Genomic DNA, 26,768 nt, shown 5'->3' on the forward strand with positions numbered 1-26,768 from the left:
TTTATGTAGAAATTATATAAGTCGTCAGAAAAAGTACAATTTTAACTAGTTTTATGAGTTGGGACATCATTTCCTGCACGTTTTACAGCATAATGTTTTCACATTTTTATATTTGCAATAGCCTTTCTTCAACATACTTGGGCACACGGATGATAGTTCGTTGCAAACACTCTCGTCTAAAAAAAACACAAAGGTAAAAACACATCTTTAAAGTTATTCAAATTTTAGTTACTATTTCTGCAATATGAATTTTTTAATGATAACACCACTTTCTGCATATCCTTGTCACAAGTTAAGGGCGTTATAAGAATATTTTTGTGTTACTGGCTTCTAACACGAATAAAAAAATGGTGAAAATGAGGCGACCAAGGTTGTGACATCATGGAGGGAGGGAAGTGAGGCCAGCCTGATCATCAAATCGATATGAACCAATAAAAACGTCAGAAGTAAAAAAGACATTAAACTGCCGGACTCTAATGTCACTCTTAACCTAGACCTTTTCAAAACAACATAACGGATATGACCGAATATATTGATTTTCTTAAAATCAATGCAAAACTCTTCATTAATTGAAACTGTTTGTCAAATGAGATGTTGAAGAAATAACTTACTTCTTGGGCAATAAACAAAACAATTGTTTACAGTTGCTGGCATTGGTATATTCTCTTTGCATTCTTTTATTTTCGCCCTAATCGGTTTGTTGTTTTGAATTGTTTTATAACATGTTACGTTTCGGGTACGGTATCCGATTATACCACACGGTGAACACTCACTCCAAGGATGTTCTTTGTATGTGTACCTAGAAAAAACAAATCATACCGAAAAATGGAACCATATTTCTTTATAAGCTTGAGAACATGCTTAATAATTTTTACCGTAAAGATATGCTTATTTTGAAAAATGTTTTTTTACAATTATGTTATTTTACATAATTACAATTACCTTACTTGTATTAAAATTCGCGCTGTACTAGAATTCGCGCAGACCTAAGTTGCGCGAATTAAGACTGAGCGAAAAATAATCCGCGCGAATAGCTTTCCTATCACAAACTTGGAAGTCGCTTAAGAAACCCTAAATTGATATGTAATTTAGTAACAGTTTTTGTAAGTAAAAATTTGAGATAGTTTTCAGCTGGTATAGTGACTTCTTTTCTGTTTTAAATAAAATTAAAATTACAATGAAACCTCTTCTTCTTCGTCTTCGTCTTCCTCCTCGACCTTTATCTCCACCGGGATTTTCTCTGGCTCAAGGTAATTTTCGAGCATGAACCCTTTCATTTTTCGGAAGACTTCGTTACTTGAATCTCCTTTTCCAACACATAATTTAATTGGTATTTCCAAGCCCCCTTGAGGTAAAGGACTTCTGCGAAACTTTGTCATTCGTACTGTTGCATTGATCACACCGTTGTATTCAAGGTAGAATTTGCAAAAGCGGGAAATTTCTCGTGGAAGATGCCCTACAATTGAAAGTTTCTCGATCTTTCCTTTGATTTGACAGTATAGTCCTATGGAATATGGGTCAAAAAGGTTAGCTTTATCCCGTTTCACGGTAAGCCTTTGTCCTAACTTTGGTAACCAAATCTTTCGGTACTCGTGAAATCCTCTGGAAGCACAATCAATAACAAGATCAAGATCATCTGAAGTCAAATGTAAGTCTTCGAGTTCCTGTGCTCCTTCAATTTCACTTTGGTCTTGAGCCTCGCTTTTATTGTAATCTTTTCCATCTTCAAGATGGTGATCCTGATAAAAAGAGGCATGTTCTTCTTTCTCGCATTTCATGCACAGTGCGACTTTGCATTCTGTCCACCCAGGGTAACTTTCAGATGTTGGCACAGAACAATTTAAACTTCTGTTACAGGCAAAGTCACCACACTTTAAGCAGAGATATTTTGTCATAGCTTGACAACCGACGCAGTTTCCCTCAGCCAATTTTTAAAATCACTTGTCAAAATGCAACGTGATTGTTTTCATCCGAGTATGCAATTGCATTGCAAAATCGAACGAAAATTTCTTTTCGAAGATGTCATTGCATTGATATGTTTGTGTTATGGTTTTGTCTTTCTAAAACAGATCTCCGTTGAAAACGTAATCATGGCACTTTTTAAGTATTTTAAAAAAATTGAAGATACTGTCTCAGAGAGTGCACAAGCTAGTGGTCTAGGAGATTCTGAACAAAATGAGGTTCAAAAACAGTTGCAGATGATCAGCGAGCCCCAACCAAAAAAGAAAAGGCAAAAATATGGCGATTATGACAAGCTGCAGCGTGCAGAGATTGGGAAATGGGCTATAGTTTATGGCATACGACCTGCTGCAAGAAAGTTTGGAGTCCCTGAATCTACGGTTCGAGGTATCGTCAAAAGCTACAAAGAAGCCAAAACAGATCAAAGGGAATTGAGAGAACTGCCAAGAAAGCATCGTGGTGCTAAACCCCTTCTTCCAGCCGAAATCGATGAAAAAGTTCTTGAGATGATCAAAAACATGAGAAAAGCTGGATGCGCAGTGAATTACAATATTGCTATAGCCATTGGAAAAGGGATTGTCTTGGCAAATGACCGTTCGCTGTTGAAGGAAAATGGAGGTCAAATAAACTTGGATTTTTCTTGGTGTCAATCAATTTTCCGACGGATTGGTTTTACAAAGCGACGTGCAACAACAGCAAAACAGCCCGTGTCTCCCGGTTTTTTGAAAGAGATGGGATTTTCTTTTCATCGTTCTATTAAAGAACTCGTCGATGCTCACGATATACCTGACGATCTAGTGATAAACATTGACCAGACACCATTGCCATTTATTTTACTCAGCAAGTATACAATGGATAAGAAAAACGAAAAGCTAGTACCGATAGCTAACTCTGCTGATTATCTTCAAGTAACAGGGATTTTCTCAATCAGTCTCTCTGGAGTTTTCCTACCGATGCAAATAATCTACCAGGGTAAAACAGCCCGCTGCCATCCTACATTCGACTTTCCCGAAGAGTTCAATATTACACATAGCATTAATCATTGGTCAAACGAAGAAAAATCAATTGAGCTCATCAACAAGGTTCTCGTACCTTACGTCCAAAAGAAGAAAAAAGAGCTTGGTTTTCGTTCATCAAAGAAATGGCTATTGATTGCAGATGTATTTAAAGCACAATGGACTGACAAGGTCAAAGATCTAGTCGAAAAACATCATGGAAAGATGGTTCCAGTTCCTCATAATATGACAAATTACTTCCAACCACTTGACCTTACTGTCAATCGATCATGTAAATCATTTTTACGTGACCAAGCACAGACGTGGTATGCTGAACAAGTGCAAGCCCAGATCGCTAATGGAATTGCACCAGAAAATGTTTCTGTCGACTTGAAAATCAGCATTCTCAAGCCTCTACATGCTAAATGGGTCACCAAATACTATGATCATATTCGTACAAGAAAAGAAATCATAATAAACGGTTGGCGCAGATCGGGAATCATCGATGCACTTAGAGAGCAAGTTCACAAAGAGGACCCTTTCGAATAATTTTTGTATTATTTTTTATGCTGTTGAAAAGAACTGTTTGAAGAAAAAGAAAAGATCTACCAAACTGTACTGTAATTAATAGCTTTTAAAATCTCCTTTGATTTGCAACGTTTGCTTTAGTTTGACGAATAAATTTCAATTGAAAGACATTTCGACCATCGTTTTAGAACAATATGCAGAGTTTTTAACGAGAGTAGACATTTTGGGGTGCGCGAATTTAAAACTGAGCGAGTATCTCCACTTTAGGATGCGCGAATTTAAGTCGCGCGAATTTAAAACTGAGTGAAAAATAGTACGACTCCAATCCAAATACAAGTAAGGTACATGTCATTAAAGTTGAGTTGTAAACACTTCTTTTATTTGGGAAGGAAAATTTTGATAAAGCAAAGCTTCTGAGATATGACTTTTAAATGCTACAGAAATAGATATCAAGTTAGGCAAGCCTTTTATTTTTAGAATATGCTCATTTTTTAAGTAAATCTTTACTTGCATATGCTATAAACGTTACGCTTGTAAGTAAAAACGTGTCTGCATTAAATTGAAAAACAAAACAAACAAAAGACAACGAACGAACGAACATACGACAACTTACTTAATTTTACACGCATGCGTGTTACATGTTTTTATTTTTTTCACCAGAGACACGGAACCGGGTAATGTGCAATGTTTATCATTGACGGTGGTTTTTCTGCTGATGTGAAAACATTTATAACTGCTCTTGCGAATACCTAAAGACAAAGAAAGTTCAGAAACATATAATGGGTTTAAAAGCATAGTGTATATTTTTTCAGTCACAGTATGCTTGTGAAAACGTAATAATTCTGTCCTTTTTTTCTATCATTTCATATGGCAGCAATATTTACATTTGAGCTTTCGAAAGTTTTCTAAAAACATATTTGAAAACTCAAAATATGTATGCATGTGATCCGCACTTCAGTTCAAATGCTTACAGTTCTAAGTTCAGAATTAGATTATGCTTCAAATAAGCTTGATTTTTAGGGATTTTGCGGTCTTATGAGGGTTTTGGATTTTTAAATGAAAAAACACAGTAAAAAAGGTAAAGGTAAAATATTGTAGGCAAAACTTTACGACACTTTACTGACCGGAAAAATAGTTGACCGAGTTTTCGCTGAGATAACTTAGGAGATCAAAAATTCTCACAACATTAGATTTTTATGAAAAAGTTTTGTGGTTAAAGAAATCATATTAGAATGTGTATACATTTCTATACCTCCATTGCATTCAGCACTACATTTTGACCAATGCGTCTTCCAAATATACGTATTATTGTGGATGGTGATTGGTGCGTAGAAGGAATACTCGATATATAATTCCACTGATTGGTTGAATTCGGAACTTGGAAAGAGAAGCTAAAAGATATAATTTGAAACCCCTTAATAAGCGTAGGGGTCAAAATAGTCTACTTTGCTTTAACCTTGTACGAGTGGGTATCTCCCTCCGTGACAAAATAAAAAATTGAAGGCTCTTTTAACACTTCGCATGAATAACCTCCAACCGTGAACAAAAATTTTAGGATGGAAAATAAATATAGGCTGACAGTATTTTTTTGGCTCTTTCTCAAAATGCAGAACTGCTTTCGTTAAAGAAGTAAGTAGGTGTTTAGTGAACGGATCACACAAAAGGTCAGTTGGACAAGACATCGTACGCCCTTCACAATTATATCGGCAATTTTTTACTTTTTAATAATAAACTTGATTAAGATTCGTAATGGTATTAAATTAAATGAGCATCCTGGCATTGATGAACAACTCTCCCACCTTTAAATGAATGCTCTTTCCTCTCCCACAATGAGCCCCTGATTAAGAAAGTAGCTCGCGACAAACCTTATATATGTGAAAGGGCATACTGGACTGCAGCTAGCTCCTAGACTAGAAGCCTAATAAGACTTTCATGTTAACCTTAAAGAAGAGAAATTCTTATGTATTTAGTCTCATTGTTAATCCCTTCTTTAGCAGTGAATTTCGTTTTATCTTCCGCAACTAAACGCTTGGTTTCAAATTAATTCAGCTCACGGCTCGACAGTTATCATATTATAATAAAAAAATCAATAATAATAGAACTGCTTACCTGTATTTGAATATCATCTGATATTGGTCCTGATCCATAAATTACTTGTGTACCGTTCTCAAATGGTTGATACCGAAACGTAGTATTGACCAAGACGTAGTAATGCCAAGCGTAGGAATGAGTGGGAGAGCCACCGTAGTAGTGTACTTTTCCAGTTTTTTCATATCGAGTAGCTAGAAAGGAAGATTAGATGATAACTCGAACTGTTTTGGAATTCTCCTTGACTTATTGCTAACAGAACTATTCCAGAACTATATTACAATAAATGAGTAGGAAAGTGCAGTAAAACATATTTTCAATGAATACGGCGTATATTTTTATTTTGTGTGTCAGAGTAAGGTTGATTTCCATTCAGGGCGGTCATTGCAACTCGTGCGCAATAAATTTGATTTTCATAAAACGAATTGTAGCGCACAGGAAGATTTTAAACAGAAAAATGTCTGCAAAAGTTAACATTGCTAACCTCTGCACTTTTGTTATTGGTAAAAATAAAGCCCCCCCTCAATAACTTTTCATAGGATTGTTCAAATTGACTGGTTTAAGAAATGATCCATATTGCAAGACTGAATGTCACCTACATGGCGCGCAAGATTACTTTGTTGATGTGCGTAATAATACCTCAAAAATATTTAACACTAGAAGAAAAAAACAACAGCAAATACAGTTACAGACCTAACTTTCCATTCGAAGGAGTTCTATTTGATACGACAATGTTTGTAGAACCAACTGGTATTTTCAAAATGGTACTTGTAGCTGAAAAGTAAATTAAAACAGAGGCATGTCAGAACACAGACAAGTTATTTATAACACTCGCCTTGTTAATGATAAAACTAGCAGCTAGTATCAAACAACAAGAATAGCGACTACAACTGGGACAAATCTAACCCTTTCCTTACGTTCCTCGGGAGAGATTTTTAACACGTCATGATGCAACTGACACCTTCTATTGTTTCCACCGCATACTCTGCATTTATCTAGGGTCGCGTTAGAACCAATTCGACCATCACACCCGACTACCTTAGAATGGTAAATAAACGTATTAGTGACAACAAGGTAAGATTTAATTACGCCTTTGTGTCTACTTCAGACACTACGTCAAACTCAACCGCAATTTAGGTAAGTCATAATTTTGGGAAATATTACGTATTTTATTATTAACAGTAGTTAGTCCCTGTAACTTCAATTTTTTTGTAGAGCTAATTGTTTATTTTATGGGGCCAGCAATTTCTGACTAGAACATGAGTGTATCGGTTTACGTACGTTAATCAACTCGGTATTTTGGTTCCTAAATGTTAATCGAAATGCCACTAAAAGATTGTATTTTTATAAATAGCCAAAAATGATTTCGATTACTGCCCGTCGATGATAGCTGTAGCTGTCGAAACGTAGCCTAGAATAAACTTGCTTGTTCATGCCATGATAATATTTATATTATTTATTATAAAGCTATTATCGAAAACATATCAAGTTTACTTTTGATATCTCAAACTTTTCGACAGAGAAGTAGGACTCGATGTTCATGCAAGTTTTTCGTACCTGGCATTTTCCATATACACACAGATTAGATGTTTGTGCATCACACCTTCCTCCGTTTGGCACAGTGATAACCTTATTTTCGTTTGCTTTTGTGTCACGACAATGTAACCTGCAAACTTCTTTGCCTAAAAAGCCACAAACATTCGTTGTTGTTTTTTTCATGCCGGAAAACTATTGTATTGTTTAAGCTTAACGATTCATATGTTTTAATTTCGTAAAACATAGAAAAAAATACATTTGTTTCATACCGGACAAACACTACATCGTCAAAAAATAGTTAGAGACTAATTGATCTCGTACGTAATTAAAAAAGAAGAGTTAATATGCTACATGGTATCAAGGATCGTTACGCCGCAAATGCGAAAAACCGTTAAAAAACAAAATAAAGAAAAAACAAGAAATAGTTTCAAAAAAGTAAAATATAAAGACAAGTTTTAAAATAGCATAAACTCTTCGGTTAATAAAGCTTATGCTACATTCATTCTATAGCGAGTTACTATAATAATTATTTAAAAAAAGTTTTGAATATTAAAGTATGACGTCCGATTACTTCTCGAAAGTATACAAACACATTGATTTGCAATTTTAAATCATTTTACTTCAATTGGAGAAACCTTTTCGTCATTTTGAGCTATTTCGCCAAAATTTACGTCGCAGACATTACTTAAAGAAACTAACTTGCGATGACATCACAATTAAGCTTTATATATTCATATATAGCTAGAAAAAATTAGAAAGAGCTGTAAAATAGAGAAATGGTTGTGTGAACACCGGGAGGAACAGAAATACACAGTGTGAGTGATTTAGCAGTCTAGTAAACCTTAAAAGAGGTATTTTTTACTATTCATAAGCTAACCTTGTTTGCACAGACCAGATGTTAATGTTATGTCATCTATTGCTATATCACTTAAGTATGATTTACCACGGACAGCTTCAATAATAATCTAGAAAAGAATAAAGATTATTGAAACCATATAAAAAGTCTTTAATTTTGTAATGATGATTTTTAGATGTACGGCTAACCTGGTATCACTAAGAAGTTAACAAAAAATGTGGTACGACATGTTAAGAGTAGTGTCGAATTATTTGTCACAATTTTTTTTCATGTTACAAGAACTATGACTTGCATGACGTACTTACGCAAATAGTAAAACGCAAAAAAAAGTTATTTCCCGCAAATTTTAATGACCTAATATTCCCGAAACACAGTTTAACCGCGCTTTTTTAAGCTATATTTGTGCACTGTGACAAAATGTAATGGTTCCTGCTAAATAGGTGTAATAAATCCGCAAAAATAGAACTAAAATGATGAAACTGGCTGTTTTTATAAACCGTCAAATATTTCAATATGTGACGTCATATATTTGCGTAACCATAACATTTCACAATCTCCTGCATACCAAATATGTTTGGTCATATTCCGCGAATCCAGATTAGAAAAGCACGGGTAACCTGCGTTTTGGCTATATAACAACATTAAAATTTGCAGAAAAGAATCTTTCAATGTCGGAATCATTTTTTGTAAGAAATGATTGGTGGTTTTAGGCGGACGGAATTTAAGAGCTTTGATGATGTTATATTTTTCCTTGAAAAAACATGTAGCTAATTCTGTATATAAATGGAACCAAGTATTGGATAATAATAATATTTAGTGAATATTTAGTTAAACTCTTATTTTTTAACAAAACAATAATTAGACCCACCTTGTATCCAACTTGATGCTGGATAGATATTTCCACAAGCGTCCAAACTTGCCCATGATCACCAGTTTTTCGCCATACTTCATTGGAATCGCTTGTGTTTACTCGCAAAAATCCTAACTTATCACCATACATGTGATAGTAAAACCGTAAACAAACTTTTGGCACGGTCAGTATTGGGCTCGTCAGTTTAATGTTGTCTCCATAGCGAAGAGGGTGTGACGATTCCATGTAGAGATAATGGCCTACATATTATTAGCATACATTATAAGGTGGAAGGGATATCTTTTAGAGAGAGGTGGCGCACTAAGACAGTAGATATTATGAGGGGGGATCCGGGTCAAAATTCCGTGCATTCGGTCGTCCGTTTAAGGCATTCGTTTTAGTCGTTTGTTTTAGGCGTCCGTTTTAGCGGTTGATTTTAGGCGTTGGTTTCAGGCGCTCGTGGAATCGTTTGATTGTTTTGGTGATCGCCAGATTGAGCTCTCAGTTTTTAAGTATTTTGCATCGTTGATGTTAGTTAAACATAAAAAATGGCAGATTTCACGTCCATGCTGAGCGATGTAGTAAAAACACTAGAGAATATAAAAGAAAAAGCCAGAGAAAAAAACCAATCAAACGACGAGGAAGACAAGAAAAGAAATAGGGAAAGAGCAGATAAGATAGCAAAGCTCAGAACGACTCAATCTGAATTAAGGTATAGTTTGAGCTAGCTAGCTAAGTTCACAAAATGTCAAAGGAAAGTATTATCCAAAACATAATAATTGACGATGTATTTGGAAAACGATTGGTTTTATATAATCAATTGAGAGAAGGGTTAAACACATTAAGCTTGCTAGAGATGATGGAACACCACCCAAATGTTTTTACCAAGTTTTTTGTTTTTAATGAAAAAGATACTCTGAACTTTTGAAATGAGTCTTTTGAAATATATACCCAAAGTGAAATATTAATATCACATTTCAAGCGATTTGATCTGGCGCATCAACAGAGATATTGGATTCGATGTGTGTGTTTGCGACTGGTGCAAAGACGCCGCCATTACTAAAGAAAATAAAAATCTACTTTGACGAAATTTCAGGGGAATTTTACGCATCAACTTGCGAACAAACGATTACAATTCCATTGAAGTACGAAAATTTCGATTATTATGACTTTAACTTAACATTTGAAGCTGTCCTTCCGAAAAGTGGAAAAGTGTTCAACACAATATAATGTCCGCTCTATTTTGTTTTAAACAGTGACATACTTATGTACTTGTTTTGTTTTTAAGTTTCTTTTGTTACCCAACGGAAAGCGATTAATTCGAACTTCAGTGAGGTTTTTCATCTTCTGTTTCTTAGATTGTCACATTACAAAGTCGTTTTTTGTAAAGCCCGTGAATGCGGTAAATTCTGTTCGTTTTTTATATGCATATGCTGACGATATATTCTATATTACGCAAGGAGTTAGTGTTTCAACTTATTGATATTTTTTATGGTAAAATATTTCAATAATTGAGAGAGAAGTTTTGTAAGATTATCTAACTAATGTAACAGACACATATGGAGTATATGAGCTAATCCTGCGTGAGATAATATATAATTTGGTTTAAACAATTGTTTGTTTCGCATGTTCCCTGAGAGCCAAGTAAATATCTGCTCCGAAATTTTCACTTTATGCTTTTGGGTTAAATAATGCTGTGGCAACTCTGTACTCTTCTGTCGTAAAAGGGTTGTTAATTTTCGGAACTTCTACAGTAACAGCGTCGTTGTCGCGTGAGCTCGGACCACACCAGTCGATCCCGTATAATTGCACCTCCTCTTCATTGCCTGGTTTCCATATTTCACGATCTATGTCCGACCCCGTCTGTGCTATATTATGAAGCCCAAATATCTATAATTGATTGGGGGTCATGTTTCTCTCCGAGCTTAAAGAATGGTTATTCCACCCATCAATAAACATTTGAAGATGCTGATTAATTCTAGGAAGAAATACGTAATGTTAACAAAAGAGATCGATTTGGTTATTGATATTCAAGTGACCAGATTGTTAGAGATTGAGGAAAACTATTTAAAAAATTTGCGATATACTGTACTGGCTCTGTTATTATCCGCACAGTGCAGGTAGATAGTCTTTCTCGAATAACCGTCAATACATCCATGGATGACTAATTTGTACCTATTAAGTGTGAATATAAAAAGTTGAATACGTAATAGACGCACAAAAAATGACGAAACAAGATCAAGAAATACGTACGCAATTAGTTTATGGTTTCCATCATTGTGCCATAACGACAAAGGGCTAACTACTTTATATGTCCTGCGAACGACTGGATTGAATTGAAGACTTAGCATAAGAATACCCTCTGGATCCACTCGCTTCATTGATTCCCTAACTCTATCTTCTTTCCCTTTTTTCCACCAGTAGCCACCAAAAAACCCTTCATTCTTTTGTATCCTGTGTTAGGGAAATCGTTCAGTATCATGATCAGGATCAATCCTTCTTTGTTTTGCTGAAACAATAGAGATTACAATTATTATTCACATTATTGTTTTTCAAAGCAACTTATTAGTAAATAAATGCAACATACCAACGAAGTAAGTGCAGCCGCCATGTTGTTTAACCCTGTTAGATAGTCAGAGTTAAATTTTATATATATTTTCAAGACCAGTTCTGTATTATAACCAATAGTTTTCTACATTGGCAACGCCTGAAACCAACGCCTAAAACCAACCGCCAAAACGGACGCTTAAAACAGACGACTAAAACAAATACCTTAAACGGACGACAGTTCACACAAATGCCTAAAACGAACGCCCGAATGCCCAAACCAGTAAAACGAACGCCTAAAACGGACAACTGAATGTCCAAACTAGTAAAACGAACGCCTAAAACGGACGACTGAATGCCCAAACGAGTAAAACGAACGCCTAAAACGGACGACTGAATGCCCAAACGAGTAAAACGAACGCCTAAAACGGACGACTGAATGCCCAAACGAGTAAAACGAACGCCTAAAACGGACGACTGAATGCCCAAACGAGTAAAACGAACGCCTAAAAACGGACGACTGAATGCCCAAACGAGTAGAACGAACGCCTAAAACGGACGACTGAATGCCTAAACGAGTAAAACGAACGCCTAAAACGGACGACTGAATGCCCAAACGAGTAAAACAAACGCCTAAAACGGACGACTGAATGCACGGAATTTTGAACCGGATCTCCCCTCATAGGATATACTTTAAATTTTTATCTTTGCACCTTTAAAATCACAGGCTAATATTTTAATTACCAGTTTTGTTTTTATATGTGTGGTCATATCTTGGTCCAGTCTTTGGAGTTGGTGTTTTCCCAGAATGGAGAATCCATGTTGATTTCGTATCGTTAACGTGTTTCCAGCCACATATGCCATGTTCAAACGTACAATTCAGATTCAACACGTCAACTAAAATTAAAATTGAATAAAAAATTGCGCACATGATAGGCTGTCCATATGGGAAATATTTCCCCGGTTGGCACCAAAATTTTTCAGCATCGTCGTATGGCATGGTCAAGAAAACTTTTCTCCGCGTCAGCAATTATCATGTGATAAGTGTCCATTGTTTATTATGGTAGGAATTCAGTGTTTATTTTTAAAAATCATAAATTTTACACCCATGGATTTTACTTACATGGAAAAATGAATTACACGCTGAGATCCCGATGAGCGGGCAAATCATTTTTCCATATGAAAGCAATAGACCTTTCCCGAATTTCCTGATTATGTCAAACTCAATTAAAGAGGTTGATAGTAAGAATGATTCTTATTCCTCAGTTCCTTAGCAAAAGGTAGAACAAATTACCTAATTCTGAGCTGAAAGTTACCGTCAAACCCTTTATATAGCCGAGCTTCCTAAGAATAGCCTCGTTTTTAAAATAATTATTTTCTTCAAATCTAAATAAAATCCAACCAGAATATTATATTGCTTTAAAAACTTCATTTTTGTCATGATAAATTAATATTATATCTGAATATCCTTATTTGAAGAGCACAGAACATTTATAAAATTTTGGATGACGTCATAATTATTATAATCTTTTAATTTAACAAACCGATATCTTAACTGGAAATCATGCTGAAAAATTCAGCTGAAAACATAACATTTCCCATGAACAGCCGGAATAAAAGTGTATAAAAATTGTGACAATTTTATCGTTTATTTTTTGACAATTGGTTAACTAGACATGGTATTGCTCTGTCTGTTTATTATTTATTCAAGACTCCTGCACAGTGTCGGAAAACAAAATTTTGAAGCATTTCTGTTAACCGGAACACATGCACTTAGGTGATGCAGCTTTGTTACAATAAGTTATTTCCATTAACTATTCACAAATCTCGCATTAAACTTATTCTATTCCTAGGACTAGATGTATTAAATCAATACAAGTGAATAACAATAGAGTTAACAAGTTATATCTACCAAAAGCAAAAAATTGTCATTAGTAATTAACACTCATACCTTCATGTTTCATTGTTTCTTCACTTAACCACTTCCATGCACTGCCACCTTCGTAGTAACACATGTCAACACGCGTGTCAGCAAACACGCGTTTGTAATAGCAAGGCTGAAACTCACAAAAACTTTCAATTACATAAGCAATCCGTTTAACACGCTAACTTAAACTATAATCTAACTAAGAATACGAGGCCTTAGTTCTCTAGATTTTCGCATGATGCGTGTATTATAATAAATTTCGCGCCCTTAATGTGGCTTAACTGGTTTAAAACCACTATTTTTGTACTCGTTAGTAAGCTAACCACTCAATTATAATGATGGTACCTTATATTGTAAAGTACGATGCATTAAGAAACGCGAAATTTAAAGTTATGTAGAGGTATCCATCTTACCTTTGTTTCGCAAATCGTCCAATCGCCTGAACTTCCGTTACAATCTCTTCCACCAAATTCTGGTCTAAACGAATATGGAAATACATAATTTCAAGCGTTATGAATGGTCTACCAGAGGTCTAGCTTTTTCTATTCATCACACGTCTTCTTATACCTTGGGTTATCACATTCTCTCTTTCTAAGACGTACACCTCTACCGCATGTTGTACTGCAGGAACCCCATCTCTGCCAAGATGACCATGAACCATTTATTGGTTTTGGACCAAGTAAACCGTGTTGCAAACATTTCCCTCTGAAACACCACTGCAAAAAAACAGGTAAAATGTTGTTGGTATTTCATTGGATAAAAACAAGGTCCACAAGAAGAAAACATATAATACAACGAAACTTTTCGTCAAGCATTTATACCAAGTTAAAAATTTTTATGGTTCTGCACTTAAGAGAAATGATTAAAAAACGAAAGAAATACTGCTTGTATGGTTAGTTGTTTCTAAGAATGTCTTGAAGAACACTTTCAGCCTATAAAGTGCGAAAATTTAAAACGTTTTAAAATTTTCTTGAAGTCCAGCGCTCTTAAAAGGACCGTATAATAGAAGGGAGTGCGCCTTTTTACAAAAAAGGAAATATTAGAAAAATATTCCATGAGAGTGTCATGATTCTTATCTCCAAACATTTTTTTTATTAAATTTTTTAATATAAGTTAGAAAAACTACCTTCCCTTCAGCGCACTTTGTTCCATCAATGGGTGGTAGCGACCAATAAGAACATCTCTTTCGTTTACCAGGTATGCGACAAAACAAAATTTGACAATACTGATCAGCTCCTCGAGCCTGAAAAACCACAAAATTAAACACACAAGAATTACGACAGAATTTGACCAAGTGAAGCTCTTAGGCAATTTCTAGAAGTGGAAAAACTCTTATATCCAAGCTTGCACTTGCTAAAAGATAATGGAACTATTTATAAGTAATTTGAACTCACTCCTAAACAATTTCGATATCCAGGTCCATGATAAAGATGACATTGCTCATCAATGTTGAAATAAACACCAGGAAGGTCTGTTTCGTTTCTTTTAACGTATTCTTTTGGCTTGTTATTTAAACATGGAAAGTAACTGGAAAGTTAAAAAAAAGATTAATGGTAACGAGAAGAAGGTGTAAAAACAAGGCGTTATTTTAACGTTGAATACAATGTATTGCAGTTGTAACGTTGCTTAACCCTTAGATGTTAAAGCACCCGAATGGGCGTAACGACGAGGGCGTAATACAGACAGCCATAACTTACAGTTATTCAATTTTGAGATATCAAAATAAAGGCCCGTATGAATTAATTGAGTTGACAATTCCACAGTGCTCATAGTCACTGACGTTAAGGTAGCAGGTGCCTAGAAATCGGGTTCAAAGGTTGCAAAAAACCATAAAAAACATGATGGAAATTTAGAGTTATTCAAAGTCCAAGGGTTAAACGACGTTAGAAAAGCAAGATTAATGCAATTTAAATTGGTTGCGTTGAATTAGCATATTTTACAGAGACCAATTAAACTTTATGAAAATGAAAAACTTTATGATTTTAACTTACTCTAAATTTTCCCTGATTTGAAATTTCGTACAATTTGACCAGAAGTATCTCGTAAACTTGCTGTATACGGTGGGATACATAATACTACCTCGGGGACCATCTGGACCACACTTGTTATGATCTCCATCGTGTGCCAAACCAATGCTAGAAATGCGAATAAACAAATATGGAGTGGAGGAAGAGTGGTTCATGCGCCGTTACGGCCTTGCAAGTCTTTCCAAAAGTTCTACTTAACACAGAACACCTTTTCATGTCAAGAATGATCCACATTAATTTGTTTAAAAACACCTAGCAGCTTGTTGACTTGATATTTAAATTTTTTTTGGAATTTAATAACTAATTTTAGGAAATAGCATTAAATTTTAAACTTACGCATGACCAATTTCATGAGCAATAATAAATGCTGAATGAAATCCTGCATCGTGGATAACCGTGCAGCTCTTATACTCCACACACATGCGATACAGCGGTGTAAATCCTAAAAAGACAGGCAATAATCATGCGTTATTATTTTTATAAAATTCCGAATAAATATTTATACAGGATATAACCACTTCAGTGTTAAAACACTGTGATCAATGTAGGTCTTATGTTCTGGAGGTATACATTAGGTACACACCGGCACTGCCTACACAATTTTCCTCACATGGCATGGGTTAATCCATAGCTATGGTAAAGGTATTTGCTTAACATGCCCCCGCTGTGGACCGAATCCCGGACCTTGTGATTACGAAGCAAACTCCATAACCACTAGGCCACGAACACATCTGAGCTAAATAAAAACAACGTGTAAAAAACAAGATTTTATAGAATAAGTTTAACTAACCAGAGACACCAAATTTTGTCCTAAAATTAAAAAAGCAGGAAAGTTAGAGATAGGAGGTACACATATTTTGGGTTAAATATTGCAGTGTGATGTGCAACACGATTTCTGGTGATAAGAGAGAATAATCTAAACACATGCTAACGTATACTTGGCAGTAGAAATAGATTTTTGGAAATAAAGTCGCTATCATTTTTATAAGATGTCTCTTTTATAGTACTGCCTTAGGGGAAGAAAAGTTGCGCAAAAAATATTGCGGAATTAAAGATTGCGAAATTATGGTCGAAAAAATCGTAAATTGCGGAACTAAAGATTGCAAAGTAAAACAATAATCCATGAATTTTTTTCACGAAATCTGTTAATGATAAATCTTTTTCATCTTGGTAATTAAGAATTCCGTTGAAAATTTCTTTCCCCCTGTAAACCTTCACATAGAATAACAACGACAGAAATAATTTGACTTTTTCTTGTAAATCGACAAATTAGATTGCAAATTTTTTTTCTTTTGTTGAAATAACGTAGGAAAAGATTGCAAATTGCTACTCCTGGCTAGCAATTGCAGAAGAAAAGATTGTGAATTTTTCCGAAATTCGCAATCTTCAATTTGCAATATTTTTTTCCGCAATATCTAATTTCTTAAGCGATAATTTCTTCCTTTAAGCCGAATCTCCACTAGACGATATTCGCGACGATTTTTGTGTTGAAGAGTAGAAACTCATTCAACTTTTCGTCATGACGAAAATCGCGACCAATCAAATTCAAGTGTTTATGACGATCGTCGTAAAAATCGTCACGTGGAGATTCGCCCTTAAGGTGTATTTTCGGAGATCTATTTTTCTTTTGACCAACAAAAGGATTCAACCAACCTTGTAATCGTAACACTAATATCAAATTTTAAATTTTCCTTCTTCTTCAAATTATAGGTGTATTTGCATGCCTGTTGTAATGCTTTGCGCGAATTGCTCAGCGGTATGTCTAAATCACTCTAAATAAAGAATTAAGTGTAATTAAAATCTATGTCGCGTGTGCAAAATTTTGCGCGATAACAAAATGAAAATATTTTGGACCTATCGATTTTCACAGGAAAGAAATTTCTTCTAATTGAAAACACTGTCAGAGGGAATGTAATTTTTGCTAATTTTGCTAATTTTGCTTTCTTTTAGAATAAAAAAATTACGATAGCTAATTGTAATCATGTGACAAAAACTTTTTAAGACAAGTTCGGGTAGCATGTTAACTTTACCTTGAAAAAGAACTAATAGCAATGTTAAGTTTTCATTTTGTATTCAAAGTCTGAGCTAAAAAGAAAAAAATCTCTCCTACTGTGTAATTCTCTAGTATCTTGATATCTGTTACAGCAATACCAACGCTTGCATTCAATGATTTGTGCTGGAATATTTCATTAACCTGAAGCAGAAAGAAGTATTCTTTAAATTCCAAAATAACATTTTCGAGAGAATCCCGTGAAGTTAAAAATACAAAGTCAAATCTTTAGGCGATTGCAAACTCTACCTATTGCATAACTGGTTGTCGTCAGACTGCATTATCATTGCAGCTAGCAGTTTTTTTACCTTGTCATCCTTTTATATGGCTTACTGTTTCTCAGACTACTAGTAAACAAATTCGTGAAATTTGTAAGGGATATAATATTTTTTTCATCCATTATCAAAAATTTCAGCTGTTCAACTTCAGTGTTCGAAACACTGTTATCACTCTGGTTTTTGGGTTTTAAATGTGTGCATTACCACAACGGCATCGTCTACCCAATTTTCTTCATAGGTATGGGGTGACTCGTAGCTGTTGTAAAGGCACTTGCTAAACATGCTTGCATTGTGAACTAAACCGCCGACATTGACACTACGTCAACAATACTACTGAATTCTTTAAATTAAACTTTCCCGCTATCCCTAAAATCAGTTTGTTTCTTTTTCTGTAAAAGTGTATTAATATTAAAATGTACAGATGTTGCTGCATGCTTAAAGAGTCTGGATGCGCGAAATAAATAAAAAAAACTCTTAAACAGTTTAGACTATAAAAGATGTTTTAGGAAGGTGAATCAAGCATATAAAGTCACCGAAAATTTATCAGGTTAAGTTGGGCGCAAATGCATCAAAATTGTCATCAAACTCCTCCAAATCCCGTTTTTGATGAACAAGTTTGATGCATTTTCGGTCGACTTTGGTTATGGTAAACAAATGGGCTCTAACACCGTCCTAATTTATCTTCCCTTCTTCAACAGGGTTGATTTTATGTTAAATCAAGATAAGTAGAGAAACACAAATTACATTCTGCAATACGATACGGTGTTTGTAAATTAAAATATGAAAAGTAGCTATACATAAATGATCATTCCCACATATTTTGTTAAGTCATGCTTCGTTTCTGGTTTGGCTTTCAATCCTTGCTACTATACCCTCCTTCCTAAGCCAATGCTTCTGCCATAAAAATATGATTTCAAAACACCGTTTCTCTCAGCATGTAATTTAAGATATTTCTCAATGTTCCTCTTTAAAATAGATATTTTGTGGCTAGTAAGATTTATTATTATTTATTTACAGTAAAATTACCTACGCATAAAAGTATCTGTCAGAAAATTATTCTGCTGAAGTTTGAAACATATCAAATTTAACCTGCAAACAATTTTAATACATTTGACACTTTGATGTGTATTTAAAAATTTATTAGTTACAACTGCTTGCGTATTTATTGCACGAGATTGAATCATGTTTACTGCACGACATTGAATCATGCGCAGCTGCACCGATTCTAATTGAATCTAATAAAGACCAAATTGAACCATAAAGGTAATTTTGATTTCTGCACTATTAGAGTTATTTAATATAATATTAAAGAAAACACGCTTTTCTATATCGTTTGCAATGCAACATCAGTTTGAACAGCTTCGTATAAATGCAGACGTATAAAAAGTGTTGAGTTTACATGAACAGAATACAAGGTAAGAATTATTGTTCTTACATCCTCAATATTGTATGGTGTTCATTAGAAACCTAACGAGAGATTTTGCCTTTATTTGTAGGAATTTTTTTGTGAAGATTTACTTACATTTACATATATCAGTTGTTAGGCGGAAAAGGTATATATATGCGCGAAATTCTTAGTTAAAAAGCAATGTTGGTTTACTCTATTTTTTTGAATCTGTTAAAATTTACGACCATATCTTATACGTTATAAAAACTGAGATACGGCGCCAACAAATGTAATGTTTTAGGCCATGGCTAGTGAACCACATGTTTTCAGAGGAGGACGAGATAAAGTTTGCTGACATAAGAAAAGGTATTGCGCATGTTTAAAAAACAGTCCGCAAAGCATTACATTGTGCTATGACTGCTCCGCAATGGCATCACAAGAAATTTGTTTGCGACAGTGTGTTTATCTTACAAAATTAGGTGTAGACTTTAAGAAAACCCATTTTTCTTTCCACTAAAAAGAACAACTGGCTTCGTGACTTCGTGGGTCAATGCAATGACTTTGTTTACTTATTTGTCTGTTCTTTAAATGAAACATGACAGTGAGCCATTTGGATGTTAAACGGAAATTAGAAAATTGAAGAAAAGAACTTGTAAAGTCGCTCCAAAACTAGTTAGCACAGTTATTTTAATGTGAAGGTTCTTGTAAGGAAGCAAAGTTTGGTAAGTAATTGGGGTTTAATAATATTTTACTGGTAAAGTTGCAGGGAACTTCATAAAGTGAAAATGATTATTGCAGCTTTGTCAATGTGCTGCTGCTTGTGTACTGAAACAAAATGAATTACACCCAGCATAATATTTTCCACGATAAAGTCATAACAGTTTTAGAAAAAATCCAGTTTAAGTGTTTTTCCGCAACGTTTAGCAAACACTTTCTCCAAAGGCTTAACGAAGGAAACAAAAGTTGAAATGTTAAGCATTCGAAAATACATTTCTCTGCGATTTTAGCATTAAGCTATTGGAAATTCTGGGTGCAAAACGACTACAAATTGTTACAAGCATGTCTCAGCACCATATCTATATCATCAAGAACAATTTTGCTAAGCAGTAGCTAACATAATTCAATTCTTTAATTTTTTGAGAAGAAAAATGGCAAAGGGTTCATTCACCGAACATATCCATATTAAATGCAACCCAAAATTTTAAACAAAGATTTGACAGAATTACATTTGTTACTTGGGTAAAATACAAACATAGACCTTTTGTGCGCAGCCTTTATATTGATGTATTTTTAGCAAAAAGAAACATTGAATGTCATGACTAGTAAAAACTCAGAGAAATCCATTCTTTCAAACTTGAGGCTAACAATATAGCCAACTGTCTATGCGTCAACATTATAACAGAAAATGGATAAAAATAACAAGCATTCATACAAAATATACGTACTATAGCCATCAATGTGTTGATATATTTCTTTGTTTTATTTTTGTGATGTTTCACCATCGATTGATCGGCCACTACCAAGACTTCTACGAATTTCGGTTTTATTTCTGGTAATTGTTCAAGTCTTGTTGCGGTTGAAATGCTAACTTTTCAGAAAAAAGAACAGGACGTTAAAAATTTTTAACTAAATTTCAGAGACAAGCTTACAAAAACGATAATTTTAAAAGATTTCTCATATACACTGCAGCTAGAAAGACTTCACTCCAAGGTTGATATGTTGATTGAACTCTGGTGAGTGTATCATAGGCGTAGAACAGCCCTTAAAACGATGTTGTGCTTCAAACTTATCAAGTATGACACTAGATTTAAAGCAGAATCCTTAGTCAGGACTTATTAGGCTCCCATTGACAACCATTGTCATACCACAAGGCTAACGTGATCAGAGCCTTAGTATCTAGGAGAGTTTAACCATGCATGTTAAAAAGTAGTTTTCACAACGGTCGGGTTGACACGCATTTTTTCATAAACAACCAGTTAATGGTAATTATACTAAAAGTATGTTTGGATTTTTACTTAGCATCCGTTAAGCAACTAAAAGTACGCATGCGAAGTTGCTTATGAAAAAACACATGCAGTAAGGTTCGTATACAGCCAGCGTAATAAGCGCTCCAGTATTTGTCACCTTGTTTTCGATGTTATCACTACTTTCACATCGTTCTTGCCAGCGTGCTTTGGATGGACGAGAAAATTGAAGCGGCCGTTTAATAACAATGGATTTTGTTGCCGATCGTAAGCCAGCCATGTTGTGCCCACATATGTCTTCACTAGGTTTTTCTCATTCAGTCGTAAGCGAAGAAAATATCTTCGCCTGTGAGAACGAGTGTCCATAAAGTAGAACTAAAATAAAATTTTATAAGTTATGAGAAAATGGAAAGAATTAAGCTAAATGTGACACGCAAAAAAGGACAATGATTATTTTCATTTCTACATCCGCAAAAACTCTTAGTACTGTTTACATCATGATAAGAACATTTCAAAAATATGGTGCTGTAGTTTTTCTATCTGTGTAAATAATTGCATCGAATACAATCTAACTATTGTTGAAAGGCGAATTTAGGTATGTTGAAAGCCTTTAAAGAAAATGTTAACAAAATTTGTTGAGTTATCAAATATCCATGGATTAATTATCTAGAAAAATTAGGTAAAAGAAAAAAACAATTATCAGATTTGGCCCAAACTTTTTCAGCCTTAAGTAACGAACTTTTAGGAAGGTGACAAAAAATTAGGACGACAGAAACTTTGTCCTTTTTAACATTTTAATCATTTATTTAGAAAATTTAGAAAATCTATTGTTAAGCAAGTTGATTAAAGATCAACAACACTCGCCAACCTTAAGTAATCAATAGTAAGGGCGGAATAAAATTCGTATTGAAGAAGTTATTGCTAAGAATGTAACATACTGACCAAAACTACTTTTCCGGATTTATTGATTAGCGTCAATACTGTGGTTTTCGCTGGAGCTCTTCTTGTTCGAATGCGACGAGAAAAATCTAAAAAAAGCTATTTATTTGCATGGTTGTACTCTAGTTGATAATATATAGATATCACAAGGGCGCAGGAGAACTCAGAATTATAATCTACATAAGTTAATTATATAGTGAATGTTTGCTGATTTTATTTTGTCAAAAACGTGGGTGAAAGCTTTATTCTAAAAGCAACCTCGACCTTAGCACATTTTATCGTGGTTAAACTACCAAGAAATCACAGTATCCCCATGAAGCATATAATGCTAGAGACAATGTTGCACAAAACGGTCATAATCAAGTTTTATTGACTATTGTTGATGCAATGTTTTGGTAAAGCAACAGCTAGCTTTGTGGCAAAGTTTCTGCTGCCCTATTAGATGGTTGTAATTTTAATCCACGTCAGAGTCATGCTTGAGACTGCAAAAATGTTTAAGTAGTTTCTTTTTCCTTCTCATCCAGCATAACACTATATTATTTTCGGCCATCTGTACATTTTTCATAAGATTTTCGTACTTAAGAACGAAGCTCCTGAGTTGGCTGGCACCTAATAATTATAGTCAGGAATTTTTGAAACTGGGTGTGGCGCAAAAAATAGAATAATCGAGGCAGTTAGCAACTAAACGTACCATGAGCTCGAATATCTTCACCAAGTTTTGTTAAAAGATGCGGAACGGACGCCATTTCCATTCTCTTAATCTCGATGCCAGGTTGCAAAACTGGTTCTATCCGAAGTATTGTTCCATCATATAAAGCAAATTCGCCAGTCTATACAGGGAAAAATTTGCAGTGGCTTTGTTTCCTTGAAGATGCTTGTAACATGGTACTAACAAAATAAAAAGAATGAAAATGCGTTCATACATACCACACCATTACAAAGTGACAATTGTGTTGGGACAACATTGTGTGATGTAGTCATAAAGCCATCCATAAAACATTCATCTTCTTTCATTTCCGGTGTAGACTGCATGTTAAATTTCAATGTACAATTTCTTGGTACAGTAATCTAAAAATTACAAATACAAATTCAAATGTTAATCAAGAAAATAGACGGGAACATACTAATACCTTTTGCGTGTATTAATTTTCGCGCAGCGCAAAAATCTATTTCGCGCTCTGTAATTTTCACACAATGGAAATTTAAACACATTTCGCGCGTATTGATTTTGGTGCAAACTTGAATCCTCCCAAATTTATTTTTTATGTAACAAATGCAAATATATAACAGCAAACTCATATAACAATTAAACTTTAGTTAACGTTTTTGCACAAAGATAACAAAAGTTTCCGAGCTAGCAATGTCTTAGAAACTATTGTTGTTGTTACTATCTCAGCATTTTCAAGGATTATTTCTGGTTTACCATTTGTGCCTTATTCTTTTAAAAAGATTTTAGCCTTATATCGGTTATAAATTGTTGGTTACAATAACTCTTTAAAATGTTTGTTTTATAAAACACTACCTTTTGCAATCCGCGGTCACCAAATTTTTTTCAATTACTGATCTTTCAGGATTTCTTAACATTATTGTTAATTATTTAAAACAAACTTGTTTTAATCAGCGTAATTGAAAATATCGCGTTTTGTCTTTCGAACAGTACATTTGCGTAAAAATTTTGTCCTTTAAAGTGTCCAATCATCACAAAATAAAATTCTTACCTGAAAATTAACTTGTTTTCTGTTGTTTGAGAGTTCCAGTTCTCCAACGTCCGTTAGATAAACTACCTGTTTTTCTAAAACATCAAGTTTCTGTGAAACAGTATTCACCAAGTCTACTTTTTTTCTGCATAACAAAGAATAAAAATAAAGTGCAAATACTTGGTTTGAGTTATTTTAAACAAACTAATGGCAAGAAAAAGTGCTAAAAATTTAAATAAAAACATACCTTTAAAGTTACAGCTGTCACCTCGTACCTAAAAAGTACGTAAATGTTACGATATTATAGTTGAAAATAACTTCTTTTATTGTTCAATTCGTAAACATTCTTCTAAAAGGTTTTTGTTTTTTCGGAACTGCCATCACCTACGATAGAGAGCCTTTTTTCGTATACTGGTTGAATTTTTGGCGGGAAATTGAAATGTACAAGTTTGCAGAAGTTTGAAGAGGTTTTTGCTATTTGAAATATTGAGCAAGAATCTATCAGATTGCTTAGCATGCTTTTTTAAATGTTTTCTTGACTTTGAAACATAATTTTTATGGTAAAATTTGACGCGCATTCCTTTGGTTAGTCAAATATAGGATTACTTACCTAAAGTCGTTTTATACAAAATTTTAATTTGGATATATAGTGTACTCTCTCACTAACGGAAGAGTAGCTTAATTGTCTAGTTAGGGTAAACAAACGTATGGGCCAAAATTTGTCTCGTGATAACACCTCCTTAGCACCTTTGGGAATGGCCGTAGAGTTTCGTCTGATTGATTTTTTTAAATATTTTTTTTCATTTTTTCATTCCAAAACGATAAAGAATAACGTAGCAGAAGTTTCAGGGAAATTGGGTTAACCGGTAATGTTACTATGTTATTAACGAAATTATGTCAGGCATTTCCACCCGGCGTGGCCTAAATAAGGTTAAGGAAAGAATGTGGCGTGGTATTTAAAAATATTGTTGCAAAATCTAAATAAAAGGATTATATGGAAAACATACTGCCCCAACATCGCAGCAAAGGTTTTAAACGAAATGTGTTAAAATTCCGATCCTAAAGCACAAGCGCCATCCATTAGATCTCTACCATATAGTAATAAGAAGAGGAGCGTCCGTAGATAAGGTAGTGAAGAAAGTGAGACAGTGGTTGCGTTCAAAGCGTACTTTTACGTGCAAGAGAGAATCATAAATTTGGTCATTTCGTGAGCGGATACTAAATGCCTGACCCCTATTTGTTAATTTTTAAATAAAATCTACTGCCTTGTTTTTATATTCTGAATTTCCTCAACTTTGTTACCAAGACATTTTCCCTTTTTGATGAAAGTGATGGCGATAGGATAAAAAATCTGGGGACAAAAATGAAACTTCCTTCCTCTTTCTTTAACCAAAATATAACCTACCTGCAAAAACGCTGAGACCAGGCAAAGCAATATAAACAGCCGAGTCTCCAAACTCTCCATATTTTAGTCTTCTACATACACCCCAAAAATTGTGTTTCTGCTGATTTTACAAGGCAACAAAATAATATTCAAAATATTCCACTTATCGTTATGTTATTTGATGACACTCTAAACTGACAAAAATATTATGATTTTTATTTTTCTTCAGACGTTAAAACTGTTTTTTATTTGTTTTTCGTCAGCTATGCGATTTCCGTAGTTATTTATATAACTTAAGATCGAAGGAGGTTCGCATATCACAGAGCAATGATTTATGGTTAATAAACCTGCACAGTACATCTTGGTATAGCAATTGCACTCTAGCTTATTATTAATTCTGAATATTATGAATAGGGTTGCACTCGTTGTATTAATGCGGGTCCTGTATTTTGGATATAGATACATTACGTATTCCTCGGCATTGCTTATCGAATTCCCCTCTCTTGGAATGGATTGACACATAACCACATGGACCGAACCACGGACCCCGTGATTACGAAGCGAACGCCATAACCACAAGGCCACGCCCATTCCATTGTGAAAGTCATTGTTAAGATTATTATGGTTTTGCAGTTAAGCAAAGCACGCGAGCAACAACTGAACGAGTGTGACTTTCCCAATTTTGATACTTTTAGGGGAGTCATTTCTTTGTTGTGTCTTGTCATTGTTACTAGGTTCAAAGTTATTTAAAATAGCTGCACGATAGTTTTGTGAGCAAATTCAAAGTAAGTTGCGAATTGAACCATGGAAAATAAGAACAGTTAAGTTTGGCAGGTGTGGGTAAGTTGGATTATATTTTCAACATCTTTTATTATAATGACGTTTTTTATAAAAATTATTATGTTATTTTTCTACATATCCTCACAGTTTCTGTACAATAACATAGCTGATTCTCTAACATAGCATTTCTGCCAAAGAGCAACCGTCCTTGTTTTTTATAAATTATTATATGGTTGTTTGATCTACACAGTTATCATTCTGTTACACCGTAAATTTTGCCAACCGGAAAGAGTAGATATAGTAACACAAATGCAATCAAGTGGTTCACAGTGGGAAATAATGTTTTGGCTGAAGAGCTTTGTTTTATATGTACTCTCCTTCACGCCGGAGGTTCATTTGGTTTTCTTACACTCTCCTTCGCATTTTATTGGGCACAAATATTTTTTTATGTTTTGTGGAAGTTATATATAGCTAAATCACATTAGATAAAGCTAGGGTGTGTACATTTGCTGATTTTAAATTTTTGTACAATGCAGTTAAAACGGTGTCAAGCCGCACATATGAGGCTGTTATTCATGCACATAATTGTTTGGCAGTTGAATTAACCTTAAATTTGGCAATTGAATTACCCATAAACTTGGGTATTTCTAGACCTTAATAAATATCGATATGTTAAAAAAGCGGGCGGAACAACGCCTATTTTAAAGGCACAATTTTTTGCGAATAGAATAAAATGAGAGAATATAAACAAAACATTGCAAGTATTAATTTTTGCGAGTAACGTAAAATAATTCCCGTCTTTTGTTCAAAATGATAGCCGATCACCACCTTCTGTTACGGATATTAAATAACAATGCGGAAAATCTTACGACAGACGAAAAACCGAGGACCGGCGGACCCGTGGATTCTTACACGGGCAAGAACTAGTCTTTATAACAATAACCGTATTTTTGTCTGTCGCTCATCAAAGCAGAGT

The 26,768-nt window shown here is 34.4% G+C and overlaps 1 protein-coding gene across 1 annotated transcript; it reads right to left on the reverse strand.

Annotated features, from left to right (window-relative positions):
* Positions 1–46: 46 nt before the first annotated feature.
* Positions 47–25,447, reverse strand: LOC130628832 (A disintegrin and metalloproteinase with thrombospondin motifs 9-like). Its single transcript, XM_057441854.1, has 29 exons — positions 25,034–25,447; positions 23,876–23,903; positions 23,650–23,723; positions 22,859–22,999; positions 22,623–22,761; positions 21,935–22,020; positions 21,153–21,367; positions 20,474–20,612; positions 17,424–17,507; positions 16,967–17,085; positions 16,104–16,123; positions 15,650–15,755; positions 15,278–15,421; positions 14,681–14,813; positions 14,413–14,529; positions 13,854–14,002; positions 13,700–13,763; positions 13,311–13,416; positions 12,104–12,256; positions 8,831–9,072; positions 7,984–8,071; positions 7,128–7,252; positions 6,488–6,608; positions 6,264–6,344; positions 5,592–5,764; positions 4,735–4,873; positions 4,096–4,231; positions 612–799; positions 47–176 (listed from the first exon to the last, which is right to left on the reverse strand). Exons 1-29 carry the CDS (start codon positions 25,091–25,093, stop codon positions 67–69), a joined length of 3,480 nt encoding a protein of 1,159 aa, XP_057297837.1. The 5' UTR covers positions 25,094–25,447; the 3' UTR covers positions 47–66.
* Positions 25,448–26,768: the final 1,321 nt, after the last annotated feature.

The sequence above is a fragment of the Hydractinia symbiolongicarpus genome, chromosome 15 (assembly GCF_029227915.1).
Source record: "Hydractinia symbiolongicarpus strain clone_291-10 chromosome 15, HSymV2.1, whole genome shotgun sequence".
Classification (NCBI taxonomy): domain Eukaryota; kingdom Metazoa; phylum Cnidaria; class Hydrozoa; order Anthoathecata; family Hydractiniidae; genus Hydractinia; species Hydractinia symbiolongicarpus.

Excerpts from the sequence above, each read along its gene's own strand:
- LOC130628832 (XM_057441854.1), bottom strand. The coding sequence starts at position 25,093 with ATGGAGAGTTTGGAGACTCGGCTGTTTATATTGCTTTGCCTGGTCTCA. Across the intron at positions 13,764-13,853 it reads AGAGAATGTGATAACCCAAG|ACCAGAATTTGGTGGAAGAG; the intron begins GTATAAGAAGAC and ends ATATTCGTTTAG. Across the intron at positions 800-4,095 it reads ACGCATGCGTGTAAAATTAA|GTACACATACAAAGAACATC; the intron begins GTAAGTTGTCGT and ends TGTTTTTTCTAG.